The sequence below is a fragment of the Equus przewalskii genome, chromosome 8, assembly GCF_037783145.1.
Source record: "Equus przewalskii isolate Varuska chromosome 8, EquPr2, whole genome shotgun sequence".
Taxonomy (NCBI): domain Eukaryota; kingdom Metazoa; phylum Chordata; class Mammalia; order Perissodactyla; family Equidae; genus Equus; species Equus przewalskii.
This window is the reverse complement of record NC_091838.1, coordinates 63,333,851-63,352,945: the sequence shown is the minus strand read 5'-3', so window position 1 is coordinate 63,352,945 and position 19,095 is coordinate 63,333,851. Positions and strand designations below refer to the sequence as shown.

General features: G+C 41.1%; 1 protein-coding gene across 3 annotated transcripts in view; it reads left to right on the top strand.

The window, feature by feature from the left end:
- The window catches only part of SAMD12 (sterile alpha motif domain containing 12), a 381,347-nt gene that overhangs the window by 31,719 nt on the left and 330,533 nt on the right, over positions 1–19,095 (top strand). For all 3 annotated transcript variants that reach the window (XR_011543486.1, XM_070631929.1, XM_070631928.1), the window contains exon 2: positions 7,732–7,910. Coding sequence is in view for 2 of the 3 variants with exons in the window: in XM_070631929.1 (XP_070488030.1) it covers positions 7,732–7,910 (179 nt within the window). In the remaining variant the exon portion in view is untranslated. The remainder of the gene's footprint in view (positions 1–7,731; positions 7,911–19,095) is intronic.

The window sequence follows — 19,095 nt, the reverse complement described above, 5'->3', positions numbered from 1 at the left end:
GGTGGTGGGCTGGGCTTGGCCCATGGACCATAGTTTGCTGACCCCTGCCCTAGAAGATGTCTGCTGGATAGGTTCCTTTGCCCAAGGAAACATTGTACTCCGTGTCCACTAGCTTAACCCAATCCTGTGTTCCTGAGACAGTTTCTGGTACATGATGTATTTTTGTGTTAAAACATTAGTGATCTAACACCTGTGAACACATTCCCATTCATTCATGCAAAGGGTTATTATGAGTCATCTAAGCACATTTCTGGGCACCAAAGGCCTCCAGGTAAGTAAGAGAGTTTTGCCTTCAGCTTTTCACAGTGTCATCTGGATTGATGATACTTCTGATAAGTGTTCTTGATAACAGCATGTGTTCTTAATGTACATCTTCCTTGGTAAGATATTACTGTAGTTATACAGCTTTCTAAGTCATAATGGGAGTAATGAAACCCAAGCAAAACATTCTGGTTGGGCTTTCAGTTGTTTTATTTTCTTCTCCTTAAGGAAGAGGTTAAAATGGAATTGTGTGTCAGTTTGGAATGTTTTATCTGACAGTTATAGAAGACCTGATTCACCATGGCTTAATAGATAAGGGATTATTTTTCTCATTTAGCATCGAGTCCAGAGGTAGGCAGGTAAGAACATAGTGTGAGTAGCCCAATGATGGCAGAGCCAATGTGGCTCTTGGCCTCTTGGCTTTCTCATGTCTGCAGCCCTATGGTCACAGAACATCCCAAGCAGCTATAGATATTACATCTGCTTTCAAGGTGGAGGGGAAGGGTGGTCTTAATATCTGTTCTCCTTTGTCAGTTCCAGAACTGTCTCTTTGTGCATTAAACTTCTGCTTAGGTCTCCTAGACAGGAATCTGTCCACAGCCATTTGTAGCTGCAAGGGAGGCTGGGAAACTGAGTATTTTCTTTGTAGCCATATTGCAGAAGGTGGCAAGGAGGAGAGTGTTGGGAATGTTTAGCTGACTTAAAGTGTCTGGTGCAAAGAGAGGCCTTTTGTGATTCTGAGATTACTTCTAGAGGGTGGTGCTCTGCTGAATTTGAATCTAGAATATATATCCATTAATTAAACCCGTATTTGGAGAGTGTCTGCTATGTGTATATTACGTATGAGAGAGATATGAAACAAGAGCCCTGTCCTTCAGGAACTTCATCTCTAGCTAGAAGCAAGACATATACAGGAACTGTATACAGTCCGTCTCGATTCTAATAGCTAATGATGGGGATTGGAGTGTATTTGTTTCTAAGGTTGTTCGTTCATTAGCAACATTTACTGGGTGCTGACTATGTGTAACTGTTCAGTCTTTGCAGGCACACAGATGAACAAGACTGTCTCTGTTCTAAAGGCAGTCAAGTAAATCAGTTTCAGGACAGCTCTACATATTTGACTTAACATATTTTTGGTGAATTACACAGTTAGGTTGGAAGTAGCTTTTATGTGCTCTTTTGAAAAACAGGGATGTGAGTTACTCATAAGAAGGGAATGGTGGTGAGTAGGATTGACTCAGGATGTTTCCATCGTACCTCTGCTTACTCTGTAAACAGTGATTGAGCACTCACTGTAGATTAACCATGGGCTAGGCTCTGGTTTGTAAAGCTCAATGAGGAGGAGTCACTTATTTCAAGGGCCTCCTAGTCAGAGACTAGGCAAACATGTTGATAAATATTTGCAACGCATGATGTAGACACACACAGGAACATATCTTCTAATAAGAAAAAGAGATAGATTGTCAACATTGCTTAGGATATAATGGGTACAAAATCAGTTAAAGCTTCATAGTGGAAAGAAGAGAGCATTTAATACTTCCTGAAAGAAAAGAGTGTTTAATAAATGAGGGAAAGGAAGAGTGTATTATGTCAAAAGATCAGTTCTGTCAAAGTAGAGAAGCACAAAACATCTCAGGAGCTGCCAGCGGTTTCTGCCTGATGGTAGTGGAGGTCCCCTTGGTGCAGGAGCCAGAGAAGCCTAATGGGCTATTGGGAGTATTTTCACAGCCTCTGTTCATGGCCTAGCTCAGAAGAAGGGAACATTCAACTTGAACGAGTCTCTGTCCCTTGTTTCACTACAGGGAGAGTGGATGTGGGTGGGGATTGGAAGGACTGGGAAGCTGGGCGACTTCTTGACAAGTAAAATATACTTGTTTTTGTGAATGAATGCAGCCCAGCACATTGCTCAGCTCTTCTCGCATCATCTTGGGTAGATAGAATGAGGCCTGGCACTTCTGAATAGTCTGTCACTGTGACCTAAGTCACATCGGAGTGGGATCTCTCAAAGGTCACGTTCAGGAGGCCCCAGGCTCACTTCCAGCAATTGCAGCACCTCTTCTGCCAGTCAATGGGCTGGGGCCCGTTTTGGAGAACATGCCCTTTCCAGGAAAATTCTAAAGTAATCTGATACTATTGATCTGTCATTATTGTCCTTTTTAAAAAAAAAAAAAATAGAAAATCATCTTATGGCTAAAAATCACCATGAAATTATTGAAAAAGAAACTCAAACCTTTGAATAAAGAAAATGTTTTTAGAACTTCTCTTTCCATTTTTGGAGCCAGGAGGAGGAAAAAATGAGAGTTTGGGTTTTGTTTTTAAGTTTTATTGTAAAATATGTATATAACATAAAATTGATCATTTTAACCATTTTAAGTGTATGATTCAGTGGCATTAGGTATATTCCTCTTGTTGCGTAACCATCAGCACTATCTATCTGCAGAACTTTTTCATCATCCCAAAATGAAATTCTGTACTAAGCAATAATTCCCCATTTGCCTCTCCTCCAGCCCCTGGTAACCACTGTTCTACTTTTGATTTCTATAAATTTGACTACTCTACCTGATACAAATGGAATCGTAACAATATTTGTCCTTTTGTGTTGGCTTATTTGACTTAGGATAATTGTCTTCAAGGTTCATCCATGTTGTAGCAGGTATCAGAACTTCATTCCTTGTTAAGACTGAATAATATTCCATTGTGTGTATATACCACATTTGGTTTATCCATTCATCCATCAATGGACCCTGGGGTTGTTTCTACCTTTTGGCTATTGTGAATAATGCTGCTGTGAACATGGACATACAAATATCTGTTTGAGCCCCTGCTTTCAATTCTTTTGTTGAATTACTGCATCATATGGTAATTCTCTGTTTAATTTTTTTGAGGAATTGCTATACAGTTTTCCACAGCAGCTGCACCATCTTACATTCCCACCAGCAATGTACAGGGAGTAGGGTTTTGCACATGAAAAAGAGATGGTGCTTTCAAAATGACATCTCAAAACAGTGCTAAAATTTGTGCATTTGCAGTGAAATATTTTCCTGTTAACTTTTAAAAAGAGCAGTATTTGTGAAATCTGTTTTGGTTTTTAACTCTTCATTTTGAAGAACTCAGAATGAGCAACATTAATATTAAGGTGACAGTGGCAGCACTTCAGGTAAAGACCACAAACAGCCCACAGTGTCAGTTTAATAACTAGAAATCCATAAGACACGAGTGGTCAGGGAGGTCAGGGAAATATGAAGAGGGTCTCGAAGCCAACCTGTGAACTGCTAGCCCATTAAATTGAGTAAATAACTTTAGTGGAAACAAGAAAGGGCAGTGATGAGGACAGAAAGGAGAAAGCAAACAGGGACATGTTTTACAAGATGAGCAAAGAAATGGAGGTCACAGCTTGTAAGAGGCCATTTGAAAGTTGCTTGATTTGTAAATATTAGGGACATGAAATTTCAGGGAAAACAAAGCAAAGCCTGTCAGAAATGGTTTTAAATAAATAAACTGAATCACAAAAACCTAAATCAACTTCTGGGTTTGCAGGCAAAGAGGGAACAGCTATGGAGGATTAAAATATTTGTATGAAGAAGAAGGGTATGTGCGTCGAAAGTCAAAGCACCATTTTCCACCTCATGTTTATAGATATCTTACATTTTGAATGCTAGGTATTTACTAGCAGAGAATAGTTTCCTTTTGATTTAAGGCATGATCGTGTAAAGAGAGGAGGTTGCTGGTTCATTCAGCAGCTGAACAAATGTTTCTTAGATGCCTATTATGTGCCAGTTCTGGACTTGGGAGTGGAGATCATGGAGATGTATAAGGGGTGGAGCCTGCCTCAAGGAGCTTGCAGTTGTGGTAGGCGAGGCAGACAGATCAATCAAGTAGACATCCTCAATACTGTAAGAAGATGAAGTATCAGGGTGCTACATTCATGGAGGGAGTATAGCCAAAGGTTCTTACTCTGGTAGCCAGAGACTCCTAGAAGGCTTTATGAAGAGGTCTGAACTGACATGTGGGCTGAGGAGGAGTCAGCTTTCCAAAGAAGGAAGTAGGATTCGGGTGGAGTAGAGCCTCTTTCTAGGAGGAGGGACCAGCATGAGCAAGGGTGAAGGAAGTACAAGAGTCTGACTGGGTGGGGAGGTGATGGAGGAAGAGAACAGGAGATACTGGGAGCTATCAGCAGCTCAGTGGTTTTCCTAGGCTGTGAGTTTCAAGGCAGGAAGCATCCAAAGATCATGCTGGAGAGAAAGATCAAAGTTATACATTTCTCTTTTCCTCATTACTGTCTAAATCTGTCCCATGCCAATCCCCCAGCTCCCTACGCAAGCACACCTTTTTTTTAATAATCACAATTTTAGTACATTTAATTGAATATTCTTTGTAAGTAGGCTATTCTTTGGAGATGGGGAAGCTGATTGATGTTAACAGTAATTAGCTTCATGCTCTCATAGGTTTTGTTCTCTTTCTGCCACTGCCTGAATTGGGCATTGTGGTTGATTCTCCAGCATTCACTCTGCTCTTGGCTTGTTGAGTAGCAGCAATGTGGTTTGGGGAATTTACCTTAGCTGAAGGTCAGCTGGTTTAAAGGTAACCCTATCTGCACTGCCAGGGTTTTAGTTCACTAACGGGTGTGTGATTCACTTTGGTCCAATGAGAAAAGATGAAAGTTTGGAGGAGGACTTGGGGAAAGAGAACCATAGTCAACCAAGCTGTCTCTGTTGCTAGGTGAGAACTAGAGCTTGTAGATCTGGGTGCCATGAGGGAACTCAGGCTTAGGATAAAAGTGATGTTATGGATAGCAGAATGGAGAGATGGAAAAAAAATATTGGAGTCCTTGATGACACTGTTGAGCTGGGAAATCAGTTAACTCTGACCTTTTTACCATTACTGGGCTTCCTGTCCTGAAAGCTAATAATTTCCCTTACTGTTTAATTCATTTGGGTTTGTTCATCTGAAACTTGAAATCATCTGCATCCTAAATGATACGTATTCTTTCTGACCTTCAGCAGACACCTGTGTGACTTTTTGTAACTATAACTCTTAGAGCCTCATTTCCTTTCTCTGTGAAATGAATATAATTGTCTCACAGTTTTTCATGAAGATTATTTGAGATCCAGCCCAAAGCCTGGGGGAGGAGGCAGGAACCTAATACATGTTTGAGTCCCCTACTATGCACCATGAAATAGGCTGGTCTTTGGTTTTTAGGAAGCGTAGACACTTGAAGAGAAATTCAGATAATTTCCACGTGAAATGGTATAAATAAGGTCATATGCACGTGGACCTTTGTACAAATCTGTTTAAGACCATTCATACAAAATTTGCTGAATACTGTTCCAGGCACGTGATCTAACATGGGATAGGGGCAGGTGGGGGTGATGTGGAAGAGGATTAAGGGAAGGCATATCTGAAGAAATGGTATTTAAGCCGAAACCTGAAGGATGAATAGCAGTTAGGTGAAGCGTGGGAAAGTACATTTCAGGCAAAGAAACATTATGAGCAAAGTCCAGGAGCTGTGAAAGAACTTGGTGTGCTCAAGGAAGTGTGTGGTCAGAATGGAGTGAACAAGGGATAACATGGTGGGAGATGAAATTGGAAAGGTAGAAAGGGGATAGATAATGTAGGGGCTTGTTGGCCATGTTAAAGATTTTTGAATGATCTAGGTGTAAAATGAAGCCATTAGAAAGTTTTAAGCAGAAGAATCTCACAAGCTGACCTATACATTTTTTAATGGGATTTTGGGGGTCAAGGGAGGAAGAGCACTTGGGCTAGTCAGCAGTCTGGGTGAGAGACGTGGGTAGCTTGGACCAGGGGGATGGCAGTGGAGATGGAGTGAAGTAGGTGGGTTTGAGCAGCATTTTGGATGTAGAGCTTCTGGATCTGGAATTAGATGGAAGGGATGTGGTGAATCATGGAGAGAGGGATGTCAAAGATGACTCCAGTTTCTGTGTGAGTAACTGGAGAAGACTGGAAAAGGCAACTTTTTTTTGGTATAAAAAAGGTTCAGTTTTGAATACATTTGAGATATCTATGATACATTGAAATTAGGATGTTGGGTAACAGTTTTACTTATGTCTGAAGCTCATAAGAGAGGTCTACCTAGGCTGGAGCTAAAATTTGAGAGTCACCAGCAGATTGATTGTATCAAAAGTGATGGGAATGAATGGTACCTGTTAAGGAGGGAGTGGAGAGTGGAAAAAGAACACCTTACTCACTTCTTCTGAGAAGCCTTCCTTCATCTCTCAGATGTAAAATATTCTTTCAATATAAAGAGAATATTTTCTGGTAAAGAGAAGAGGAAACCTGACCTGGATGGGGTGCTGAGTAAAGGGAAGAATTTATGATCGCAGGAGTTGGTTGAAGGGAAAGAATGCTGACAAAGGGGAAAACTGAAGATGTTGGGTAAAAAGAGATTATCAATGAAGTAAAGTTATAAGGGAGATGGGAGGGGATTAAAGTTCTGGCCTTAAATCCTCTGAGGCCAAAGGGAAGGGAATAAAGATGGGAGTTTAACTAAATTTGAAGAGTCAGGGTCATGGGAAGGTGAGATAATTTACTACTGGAGACTTCAAAACACACATATGTGCTGCGTGTGCATACACACACACATATACACAGCTTGTGGTTCGTGGAGGTCATCTAGGTGGAATGTATGGTTCCTATAACATACACTATTTCTTTGATGATAATGGGTATGTAGGAGAGGTTCGGTAGGTATTTGTTGAATGAATACATATCCTCAGAAAATAGACTTTAGATTTTATTTGTGGGGGTGTTCACGTTAGTGGATGTGGAGAGAGTAAGATATGAAAAATCAGAAGCCAGTAGGCTTAACTCCCTTGAACCCTTCCCTGTGATCTTTCCTTCTTGTCCGTATAGCAGTAATAACTGTTTTAAAAAATCACTACTTCCTTTGTCTGCCTCTTCTATTGGATTGTGAGTTCTTTAAGGGTAACACCTGTCATATATAAATCCACCTTTCCAGTATCTAACCCAGGGATGGCACATAGTAAGTGCTCAAGAAATATTTGTTGAATGAATGAAAGAAGTAGATTTGAGTGGATACTTGAAGACTAGAGAATATTCAGAAGAAGGAGGGACTGAGCACTTTTCCAGACGAAGGCAGAGAGATAAGCTAAACTGCAGGGGTTGAAATAACTGCGTGTGTAGGAGGCACTAGCAAAGTTGCCTGATTTGGTATTCTCGTCTGTGATGTGGGGTTTAGTAACTCGCTCAAGGTCAGACAACTTGGAACTGATGGTTTCTGGATTTGCACGTAAGTCTTTCTGACTTCAAAGCTCAGGGTTTCCCACTATACCATGCTCCCTCTTCACCATATTATTTCCCATAGTTATGACACCACCACTCAACTGGCAAATGCCTCCTTTCTTCCCACTTAGGCCACATGAAATATTGTCTCTCTTGGACACCTTGTTTATATGATTTGTTTTCTGAGTTATGTTTTTTCCTCTTTCTTAGCTCTCCACTGCGGCTTGAATCCACGGGGTATTGATCACCCTGCCTGTGCCGAAGGTATTAAACTGCAAATTGAAGGTGAAGGTGTTGAATCGCAATCCATTAAAAGCAAAAATTTCCAGAAGGTGCTTGACCAAAAAGGAACCCCCAAGCGACTGCAGGCAGAAGCTGAGACGGCTAAGGTAGGTAATAATCCAATAAATTAAAGAGAGTCTGAAGCTGCAGCATTGATATTTTGTGGTCCAGCCTCAGAGGAGAACTGATAGTGCTTTCACTAAGTACCATTGCATCTTCAGTTAAATGAAGGCTGCTCCTTGACGATGGGTAATAATAAAGGGAAATATTGGCTATGTCCCCTTTAGAGTGGGATTGAAACACATTTGTGGTCAGTCTCGTTGCATGAGGCTCTGAATATGGTATAGAAGGGGCTCTGGAGAAAAACTCCTTGATCTTAAAGTTGAAAGGTTTGTTTGCCAGGCTCAGATTGATCACTTTATGATATTGGGCAAGTCATGTGACTTCCTAAGCCTCAGATTCTTCCTCTATAGAATGGGTATCATAAAAACTACCTTCCCAATCATGTTGAGCAGATGAAACAATACTGTGCATGTGGGAATTTTGTAAAAGTCCCAGTTGGCTGCGTGAGGATGAGGGGCTTTTGCTGACAAACACTGTTAATAACAACTGACATTTTGTTAAATATATACATATATTCCAGGTACTGTTTGAAAGACTCTTGATGTACTGGTTTGTTGTGTCCCCATGACAATTCTGTGAGGTGGACAATGGTAAACAGGACCCTAACTAATGAAAGATATAATTGTTCTGTTTTGTTGAAGGATATTTTGTTCTTTTTAGTCTTTAGCCTAGATGTAGGTACAAAACACACCTTGGTAAACTGGGAGTTGGAGGGTAGATGATTCTTTAGTAAGGACAACCTCTTTTAAAGGCTTTCCACAGTGTAATTAGAACTATACATATTTTTGTCTGCAATCAGTGAAGATGTCCGTCACTATAGGGGCACAGTGTTGAAGATGTTCATATTATTGAGAGAACCAGTCTTCATATGGCATTGGTTTCCCCCTTGTTCATTCCCTGCAAGGGAATTTCCTTTCAAATGTTTGAGTCAATGCATATATGCATGCCTGGGAAAGCAAATGTTGTAATCACCCAAGAAAAATATTCAGTGGAAAGGTCACTTTGCTGTCATGCAGTAACCACCTCCCTCCCCCCCAAAAAATAGCTTTCAAAATCAAATGTGAATTTTTCTGCTTTATCTACAGCTTTTTTGTTTGTTTGAGGAAGATTAGCCCTGAGCTAACATCCACTGCCAATCCTCCTCATTTTTGCTGAGAAAGACTGGCCTTGAGCTAACATCCATGCCCATCTTCCTCTACTTTATATGTGGGACGCCTACCACAGCATGGCTTGCCAAGTGGTGTGTAGGTCCACACCCGGGATCCGAACCAGCGAACCTCGGGCCACCAAAGAAGAGAGTGTGAACTTAACCACTGTGCCACAGGCTGGCCACTGCTTTATAGACAGTTTTGAATAGTTACCATTGTTGCTTCCCTTCTTTAGTGTGGATAATTAAAGCTGATGACCTTATGTGTGTGTGTGTGTGTGTGTGTGTGTGTGTGTGTGTGTGTGTGTTACAGGAGTGGAGAATGATTAACAAGAAAGATATTGCAAATATTTGCACTAGGTATTTTAGCTGAGAGAAATTGCACCCCACAGGAATTTGGTTGATGATCGCTGAAGTTTGGTTTGTGAGCAGAGTTGGAAATAAGGGAGCCCTATTATGACATCTAAACCTCATCAATCTCTGATACTGCACAGGCATCTTGAAAGAGTAAGGGGAAAAAGTCTTAAGGGTCTTCTTTAACTAGTGAGATAGATAGACTTTGTCTGAGTAGGATCTTTTCAACAGGATGCTTAAAATATTAAAAATTAGAGTGGAGAAAAAGAAAAATTAATTATTGGTATTTGTCTGATTTTAATTCAACTTAAAACATTTCCCAATTATCTTTTATTTGCAAAACAGATGGGTAATATAAAAAGTTTGATTCAAACCTGATACAATTTGATGACTTCTGAATCATTTGGAATATATGGTATTTTAGTAAATCCTGAATTTTCATGTTGGTAGCACTTGCCTTTGCCTCTGGATCATTTTGTATTTGCTTTGCTGACAACATACTTCACTGAGAATGTAGTAGTCTAGAAAGAACTTTTCCTCAGGAATAGACCCCGTATTGGAAACCAGATTCATTTGAGTTTATCTAGATCATCCACAACAAAACTCCCAAACAAATGGGGTTGAAAAGGTGATTCTGAGAGTTTTCACATTGACATCATATTTAGGAGTGAACAGACTAGAGGCTTTACTAAAGCTTAGACAAAGTATTTATTCATTTTTTTCATGGAAGGCTTGATGGCATTTTTCATGCAGGACTTACTGCAGGCTCGCAGGATCACATACCCTGAAGTTTTTGTACCACAGACAATGTGAACTAGTTGTATGCATGGACAGACACATTTAGATATTCTCTTCTGTTGTATTTAGAGGGTTATTGGAGTTGTAACATCTGTTTTGGGGGATAAATAATTGAATCTCTGGTAACTTGACCTACTCGAAACTTACTAAAAAAACCTCTGGCTAGAGATGCATGCATTGAAAGCCACTCAGTAATGTAAATTTCGACAGCTTTCTGGGAGGACAGTCTGATAGTAATTATCAAAATTTGAAATGTATGTAATTTTTAGCCAATAATTTCCTCTCTAGGAACTTGTCCTAAGGAAATAACCATCCAGATGTGCACAGAAGGCTGCAGAAGAATGGTCTCTCTATCACTGTTTGTAATATGAAAACCTTGGAAACAGCCTAAATGTCTATTCCTAGAGCACTAGCTAAAGAAACAATGTGTATTTTTGCAATGGAATAGAATTTTCCCTTTATAAGGGTGGGGGAGACCTATGTGTGCTTATCTTAGTGTTCAAGCTGCTGTAACAAAATACTATAGACTGGGTAGCTTGTAAGCAATAGAAATTTATTTCTCACAATTCTGGAGGCATCTGGAACTTAAAGATCAAGATGCTGCCCACCTTGGTGTCTGATAAGTGTCTGCCTCCTGGTTTGTAGATGGCTATCTTCTCACTGTGTCCTCACATGGTGGAAAGGGCAAAGGAGCACTCTGGAGTCTCTTTTATGAGGGCACTAATCCTATCCGTGAGGACTTCACCCTCATGACCTAAGCACCTCCCAAAGGCCCTACCTCCTAATACCCTCACATTGGGGTTAGGTTTCAACATATGAATTTTAGGGGAACACAGACCTTCAGTCTATAGCAGTATTTATGCAGGAAAATGAGTGTGATAATATTTTTACGTGGGGAGGGGAGGAGAAAGGCAAGTCACAGCATGTGTAGCATGTTCCTATTCATGTAAAAATGTCTTTGTATAAGCGCACTACTGAGTCTGGAAGAATTTACTCCACAGTTTGAGCGGCAGTTTATACCTGGAGTTGAAGTTAAGGGGGAAACTTTCTCTTTCTCCACTTCTGTTTTGAGTTTTTGGACAAAGATATGCATTCTTTTAAGCATATTTATTTTAAAGCCCTTTTCAGATTGCCCTATTAACTTTTAACTATTACAGTAGGTCAGCTGTACCTTTTCCTGTTGAGTCGGTATTCTGCCTTTTAGGGTGCCGTATGTCCTCCCATGGTTTCTGATTCTTGCTGGTAGGTTATTTGCCAAGGGAAAGAGTTACCTTGGGGACTGTGTGTGTCTTGGGTTGTGGAGGCCATTTGATGAGTTGCCTTTTTAGTACATGTGCTGCTGAAGTGAGCACTGATGGAGTGTTTTTGCATTTCTCTCTTCCTGAACCTCTTAGGATGGAACAGCTTTGACCAGGAGTTCCATTGTATTTCAATTTGACATTCTATCTCTTTGTTACTGACTGACTATGCAAATCAAGGGTCCCCACATGCACTTTCCTGTTTGTGGATGTCACACTGGGAACCTGGTTCCAGCTCCTTATCATGGCTCTGGGATCTTCCACCTTGAGTCCAGCCATGTTGAGCTTTAAAACCTATCCGTCAGCGCAACATCTCTTCCACATTTCCAACAGGCCCAGTGAGCTGCATGCTCTTCATTGCTGTGGGTTTCTCACGCCTAGTGATTTCTCTTCCTTGATGCCATCTTGACAGAAATTTGTATTGCTTTCATAATTTAAAAATTTCTCTCTCTCCCTCTCTCCCTCTCTCTCCATTCTTGGAAAAATCATCCTTTTTGCTTCTCTCTTAGAATGTGATCTTGGGACCCCCTGCCCTAATTCCTCAAAAGACTAGAACCCTAATTCCAGAAGGAGTTGTTGGTGCCACAAGTTGCCTCCAGCTCTTATAGACCAAAGAGAAACCAATAGAAAACCAAGCTCATTTTTAAGCCTTAATATGGGCAGCATTCAGTCTAGTTGGGGAAAAAAATGGATCCATTTGAAAAGTGGATCAACAAAAGATATTTACCAATGTAAATCCTAAATGCTTATGAGCACCTGGGAATCCAGAGAGTGTGCATGCCGTATCACAGCTGCACTTACAAGTTCAAGACACAAATAACTGCGTTAACTCAGCTTTACAGGTGGATACAAGGCAAGAGAGATAGTAGGTATAGCATTTTCATCTCATCGTGGGGCGCAGAAGTTATGAAGGTACACAGCTTCTTTTGCCGCCTCACCCACACAGGAGCATGTACAACTGCCTCAGATGAGAGCCAAGGTGAGGATGAGTCTTCTTGATGCAGAGAAGGCACAGCCTCTGTTTCCCACTAGTCTGTTTTTACCATTCTAGTCATGGAGGCCCAGGGCCAACTCACAGCTCCTGCAGACGAATTGTAGTTCCACATAATATTTTCCAAGGAAGCAGCCCTGTGAGACACTGAGGTCCTTCCGGGACAGGCCCAGGCCTGAGGTTAATTAATCCTTTCCTCATAGAGCAGTAGGGAAGGGGCTGCGGGAGAGGGTATTCCAATAGAGAGAGAACTTCACCTGTGTGGTCAAATATCGATAAAATTCAAATACGCAGCAATAAGAATGGAAGGTGCCCTTAGCAATGAAGTCTAAGTCCCTTGAGTCAAGTTTTGGCAGCAGACATCCTCGGGTGTGCTCAGCAGCAGTCTTCTTAGTGTCAGGGTTTGTGTTGTGGAAACTGGTGGGAACAGTAGTTTGGAGCCAAGTTGTATAGGATGTGAATACTAGAACGAGGAGTGTGGATTTATTTTCTGCACTGTCCAATATGGTAGCCAGTAGCTGTGTGTGGCTATTTAAATTTATTAAAATTAAATAAAATGAAAAAAACGCATTTCCTTGGTCAAACCAGTCAAATTTCAAGTGGTCAGTTGCCACATGTGTCTAGGGGCCACTGTTTTGGATAGCACAGACATAGAACATCACAGAAAGTTCTGTTGGACAGCGCTGCTCTGATCTGTGGGAAGCCATTGAAGATCTCTGGGTATAGGATGTAAGATGAAAAAATGGAATTGTGTTAACATTTTCTCTGACCCTTGTCCTTAGGCCTCGAAGGATATGTACTTCAGTCATAGGAAAAATGTTGACACAGGAGTCTGTTCTGAAAGTGATATTCCTAAATGCTCTGGTTGGAATTTGAGTTTCTGTGGCAACTCTGGCTGTGGAATAAGATCAGTTCTTCAGCAGGCCGTATCTTGGCTGTTCTCCATCTTGGAATTCTGGGATGTGTCCTCACAGGTGTCCCAAACATGGCATTGGGAAACTAGAAACTTAAGGAAACTTCCCTTTTCTGTGTTTTTATGCCTGTAAAATAAGGGTTTCGAAGGTTAATTCTTACTTTTCCTTGCCAGCAATGCCAGTTCGCCAGAGCCTGTAAAGTGGTGAGTCAGTGATAATCAAGAGTCTTGGTGGCTTTTTGAGTGTCCCTCATTTTTGCATGACTGCCCCAAACCTGTTATTTATAAAACGTGTATCCTCATTTTGCAGCTGAAAAAACAAAGAATTTAAATGACTTGCCAAAACTTAGTTTCTGGCTAACAACTAGAGGAACATGGAATTCAAATCTGAGTCTAATGACTCCAAATCTAGGGTGTTATATTCTCTTAACATTAAATGTACAAATGATTTATTTATTTGAAAAGAAAATATAATGTGTTACACTGAGAATCTGGCCAACTCGGCAGAAGAGGTTAAAACACTGCCTGTATTTTTTATTCCTCAGAGAAACACGGAAAATCTTGATTGCTGTATTATATAAGGGAGAAGCAATGCCAGCATCTAAAACAGTGAATAATTGCCTGTGTTTGGCTTTGGGATGCATTATGTGAGTCTTTGGCAGCACATAGCCTTTTCTCATTAGGTTAATATTAGATTTAGTTTGTATTTCTTTGGCACAGAGTTAAAGGAGCTGGCCTGGAACTTACTGCTGGAGGCAGGAGGAGGAAAAAGCCTGGTGCTTTGGATAAGCCACAGGCGGATAAATGAGAGTTGACTGGAGGGCAGTTGGTGGACATTTCTAACAGCAAGCAGGAAGCATTAATCTGGGATTAAAACAGAAAGCTAAAAGAATTTTGACTTGGGTTAAAAGACAAAGGGTGGATTGTACTTAACCTTGATCAAATTACATTGCTCAGCTGCCTCTGAGAAGGTCTGTGGCAATTTGGGGGATAGAATGATCTAATTCTTGGCTATGTGTATTTCTTGGCTCGGAGAGCAAGAGTGTCTCCAAAAGAAGCTGCCAACCCAATATAGTGTCACCAATGATGTGAAAGGACATAATGCATGGGAAACACAATGAGCACATACTTAGTTAAGAATTGCCAGAAGGGTCAGAACAAGAGAGGCAAGCCAGAATGACGTCATGCTATGTGAGTTCCAGGGCCCCAGTACACATACACTGGGCACTTGGAAAGATGTCAGAAGAAACTACAGTAAACCCGTATTGGAAAAGGTAAACGTTTATTGCTAAAGTGTTGAGCTCTGAAGAGTTGTGACAGTAAAAAGGGTGTATTTGAGTCATAGATTACGGTATAAGCAACAATGAAGAAATCTTGAGGAGCATTTGTCTACCTAATTTACTTTATAGGTGAGGGAACTCAGACTCAGATGAAATTGAATGGCTTCTCCAAGATCTTGAGGCTAGTAGTGACTCAGTCTAGACTAAAACGTGGTCTTCTAACACATCGCCAGTGCTTTCTGCTCTTCTGTGCTGACAAATCTATGCAAAACAACAAGTACTTGGAGCCGTTTGTTCTATGGTACTTTTCTGGTTGCCAAGACTGTCGTGTGTGCCATTTGAGGATGCAAAATGGAAGGTGGTGTTCGGGGGAGATGGAGCCCCTAACAGTGGGTAGATCAGGGGCAGTTACAGTTCCATCGGCAGTTTTGACACAGCAAAGATAGGCCTCTGGAAGAAAGGGCATGTGAGTTCTAGGGAGGGTTTGTCGGCTAGCACTTGGCCCAAATGCTTTTCTTTTCCAGCTTGAAATTCTGAAGATCAGTATGTTCTCAACCATGGCCGCAGTTAAAGAATCCTAACAGTCAGAATTGATTGTGATATTTCAGAATTGTGTGCATCTATATAAAGGCAAATAGACAACGTATACCCAAGAAGGAGATAAACATAGGTGGCACTTATGACAACAGTGCGAGTATTCTGTAGTTCTGATGATGAAAAGTCTCCCAGCCCTTGATGAGTGACATTGGAAAAGCCTAGAGGTAGCTAAGAGCCCTGGTCAACCCAGCCAAGTGAAGAACTCAAGAAGCAGATAAAGCAGAACCACATGGAGAAGTATGAGATCTAAGATGAACAGCAGAGGGTGGTGGAAGAAAGCGGAATTTGACCTTTGGCCACACCCATAGCTGGAGGGCTGATGACAGTTCCTAATGAGGGGCATTGTAGTTTAACAAACGCACATCATCTCAAAGCATGTACAGTTTCACCTTCTTTCTCTATGCACACAAATGCTAAAAGATCTTCTTTATAAAATGCGTATTGTTTAGTAAGTTTTTCTAGTAAATCTTTGTTTTGCTTTCCCTAATATCTTACACTGTAGTTGCTGTTGAACTATGACTACTTGGACTCAGGTGACCATTTAGAACAGGGGTTTGTAAACTTTTAGTGTAAAGGGCTAGAGAGTAAATGGCTTTGCATGTTGAGTGTTGCTATCCCTATGTGACTTTGAGGAAGTGGACGCCTTTCCTTGAGACAGTTAAGTGGTGGAGCTCTTACTTAGATATGTGCGTCTTTACTGCTCCGTGTGTCTCAGCTGATGGGAGGAGCTGAAGAGCTCAGCTTTAGACAATTCACACCCAGTAGTATGGAAAACTGTGAGGAGAGAGGTGAAGGTGGAAGGGATACTTCAAATCATTTTAAAGAGATAACCCACTTTCTTTTCTTCTCTATAAATATACAAATGGCCACAGCTTATGTTCTATTTGGATACAAGTTGCCAAAAGTTTATAGTTGTAAAGGAAAAAAAAAATTGTAATAAGTAATAAATCATTTAAAACTGCCCTGATATCAATCATAGATTGAGAAGGAGAAAGATTTTGTAATAATGATTGAATTGGAAAAGAGTATTCCATTATTTAAAAAAAAAATGCAAATGGCATAGGCAATTCTGTTATTCAGAGATGGATTATTCCATCAACACATCATGTTCCTTCATTCTATCCTCAGTTCATATTCTGAAATCCGTGCACATTCCACCTCCGCTACCATCACACGGGTCCACCTGACCATCTCTTCTCCCTTGGACCACAACAGTAGCCTCTTAACTGGCTTCCATTTCCCTCTTGCCCTCCTGCGATCCATTCTCCACACAGCAGTCTTGAATCAGAGGATGCCACTCTCTTGCTTAACATCCTCAATGGCTTTTCATTGCACTGAAAGTGAAAATCCAGATTCGTTATCATGATTGATAAGAACCTAAGACATTTGGATCCTGCTTGCCTTCCCAGCCTTGCCTTGGCTGTCCTCTGGTTGTCTGAGCTCCAGGCGTATTTGTCTTTCTGTTTCTTGCATATACCAGGGTCATTCTCTGTTGAGAGCATAGATACTTGCCATCTCATCTGCCTATCATGATTTCCCCCTTGATCATTGCATGGCTGGTTCCCTGTCATTTAGGTCCCAGCTCAAATGTGCCTTTCCAGAGTCCTGACCACCCTAAGTTACTCCCCCAGTCACACTGTCTGACATCACCGTTTGATGTCCTTCATAGAACTTCTTCCTGTCTGAAGTCATCCTGTTTCTTTTCTGTCTCTTCAATAAAATTTAAACTCCTTAGAGCAGTAATCTTGTCTGTCTTGTTCACTGCTGTAACATCAGTGCCTGTTACAATGTCCAGCACATAATAAAGAATGCATTTTTGATAAATAAGTCAGTTGGTGTGACACAGAAGTCCCTTGCCTCTGGATCTGTCTCTCTTTTGCCTCGTAGTTATTTCATTATCTTTAACCTCTTTACAACTGAGCAGAAAGATAAATTTTCTTGGTCCTATAATGGTTGACCATATCAGAGAAATGCTTTTCTGGACTGGTGGGTGCTTATGCGACATCGCCCACAGGGTGAGCAAGGGATATATACATAGCCACTCTCTTACACTGCATCCTCCAAAAGTCAGGTTTTCTCTAAGACTAGGGAAATACCTGTTTGCAATTTGTGGCAGGCATTCCAAACTTCACCTAGATAAAGAATCTTTAACTCCCAGATCAGGACCCAGTGATCTCTCTGCTACCTCCAGAACTGGCCAAGATTCTAGATGGCAAGTTTCCTTCACTCCCACCTACACTCTCTTCAGGGTCCTCAGTATAAGCATCAGCTGACTACCCTGATTTTTACCCCATCTCCTTGAAGTCAAAACTTGAAGGAAATGGGAAGTAGCAGCTTCTCCTTAAATGATTAGGAACTCATGACTCAAGTTGAAAATCAGATCACTAGGTACCAAACAGTACCTAAAACTTTATTTCCAGGGCTTTACAAATTAGAAAGTTTTCAAATGTTGCTTTTGCAGGAAACCTTCGATATATCCTATCATAGTCTGCTTGGGCTGCTATGACAAAATGCCATGGACTAGGTGGCTTAAACAATAAACTTGTATTTCTCACAGTTCTGGAGGCTGGGAAGTCCAAGATCAAAGTGCCAGCCAATTTGGTTCCCAGGGAGGCCCCTCTTCCTGGCTTGTAGATGGTAACCTTCTGGCTGCATCCTCGCATGGTGGGGAGAGAGTGAACTCTGGTCTCTCTTCCTTTTCTTAAAAGGACACTAGTCTCGTCAAGGGGCCCCACCCTCATGACCTCATCTAAACCTTATTATCCCCCGAAGGCCTTATCTCCAAATACCATTGCATTGGGGGTTAGAGCTTCAACATACGAATTTGGGAGGGGACACAAACATTTGGTTAATGACATATACCAAATATGCATTTTGGCCAAATGGCTAGTGCTAAATCATTATTTGGCTGAAGTTGAATATCACCATCAAAGAATGAATGTCTGGCATGCAAGAATAAACATGAAATATTAATAAGAATGCCTATTACAACTTAATTAAAATTATACCAAGCAGACTTTTTTAAAATTGGCATTGTAGTGCAGTGGTAATAATTTCTCAGAGCCATCAGCTCCCATGATTTTTGTATTGCACATTTATGATACTGAAAATATGCTCTCTCTCAACTGAAGTCAGTGAAGGAGCAATGTACATTTTTGTCAAGCTCTGCCACTACAGGGTCATGCTAATGGGGATATTCCCCCCAAGTCATTAAGCATTTTTCCTCTCTGGTAATAACTGACTGAAGTAAAGACTTCAACCCTTGGGCTTGCCGTCTTGCTTTGAGGGTCATGAGGCAATTTCATTGAAACAATCCCATAAACTAAAGCTTTGGGCTGTACTTGAAGAAGATGGTTTTTAAAATTCTCAAAATCAAGCTTAATTTTTTTGCTATCCCTTGTGGTTTTCTTTTTTTTTTTTTTTTTTTTGAGCAATGTTTTCACAATATTCCTTGTGAAACGTGATTCTCAATTTAGCAGCCAGGATGATCTTGTTAACGTGCCGGGCAGATCATGTCGTTCCTCTGCTCAGACTCCTCTAATCTCTCCCCATATTCCTCAAATGAAAAGCCAAAGTCCTTTCAGTGGTTCAGCAGGTCCTGCAAGATCAGTCCCCTGGCAAGTCACTCATGTCATCTGCTGCTGCACTTCTACGTGCTCAGGCTGCTCCTGTATTAGACCAGTCATCTTCCCACCTTGGGGCCTTTTCATTGGCTGTTCCTCATCCTGCAATTCCCTTTCCTCAGGATGCACAAGGTGCACTTCTTCTTGTCCTTCAAATCTTCACTCCAG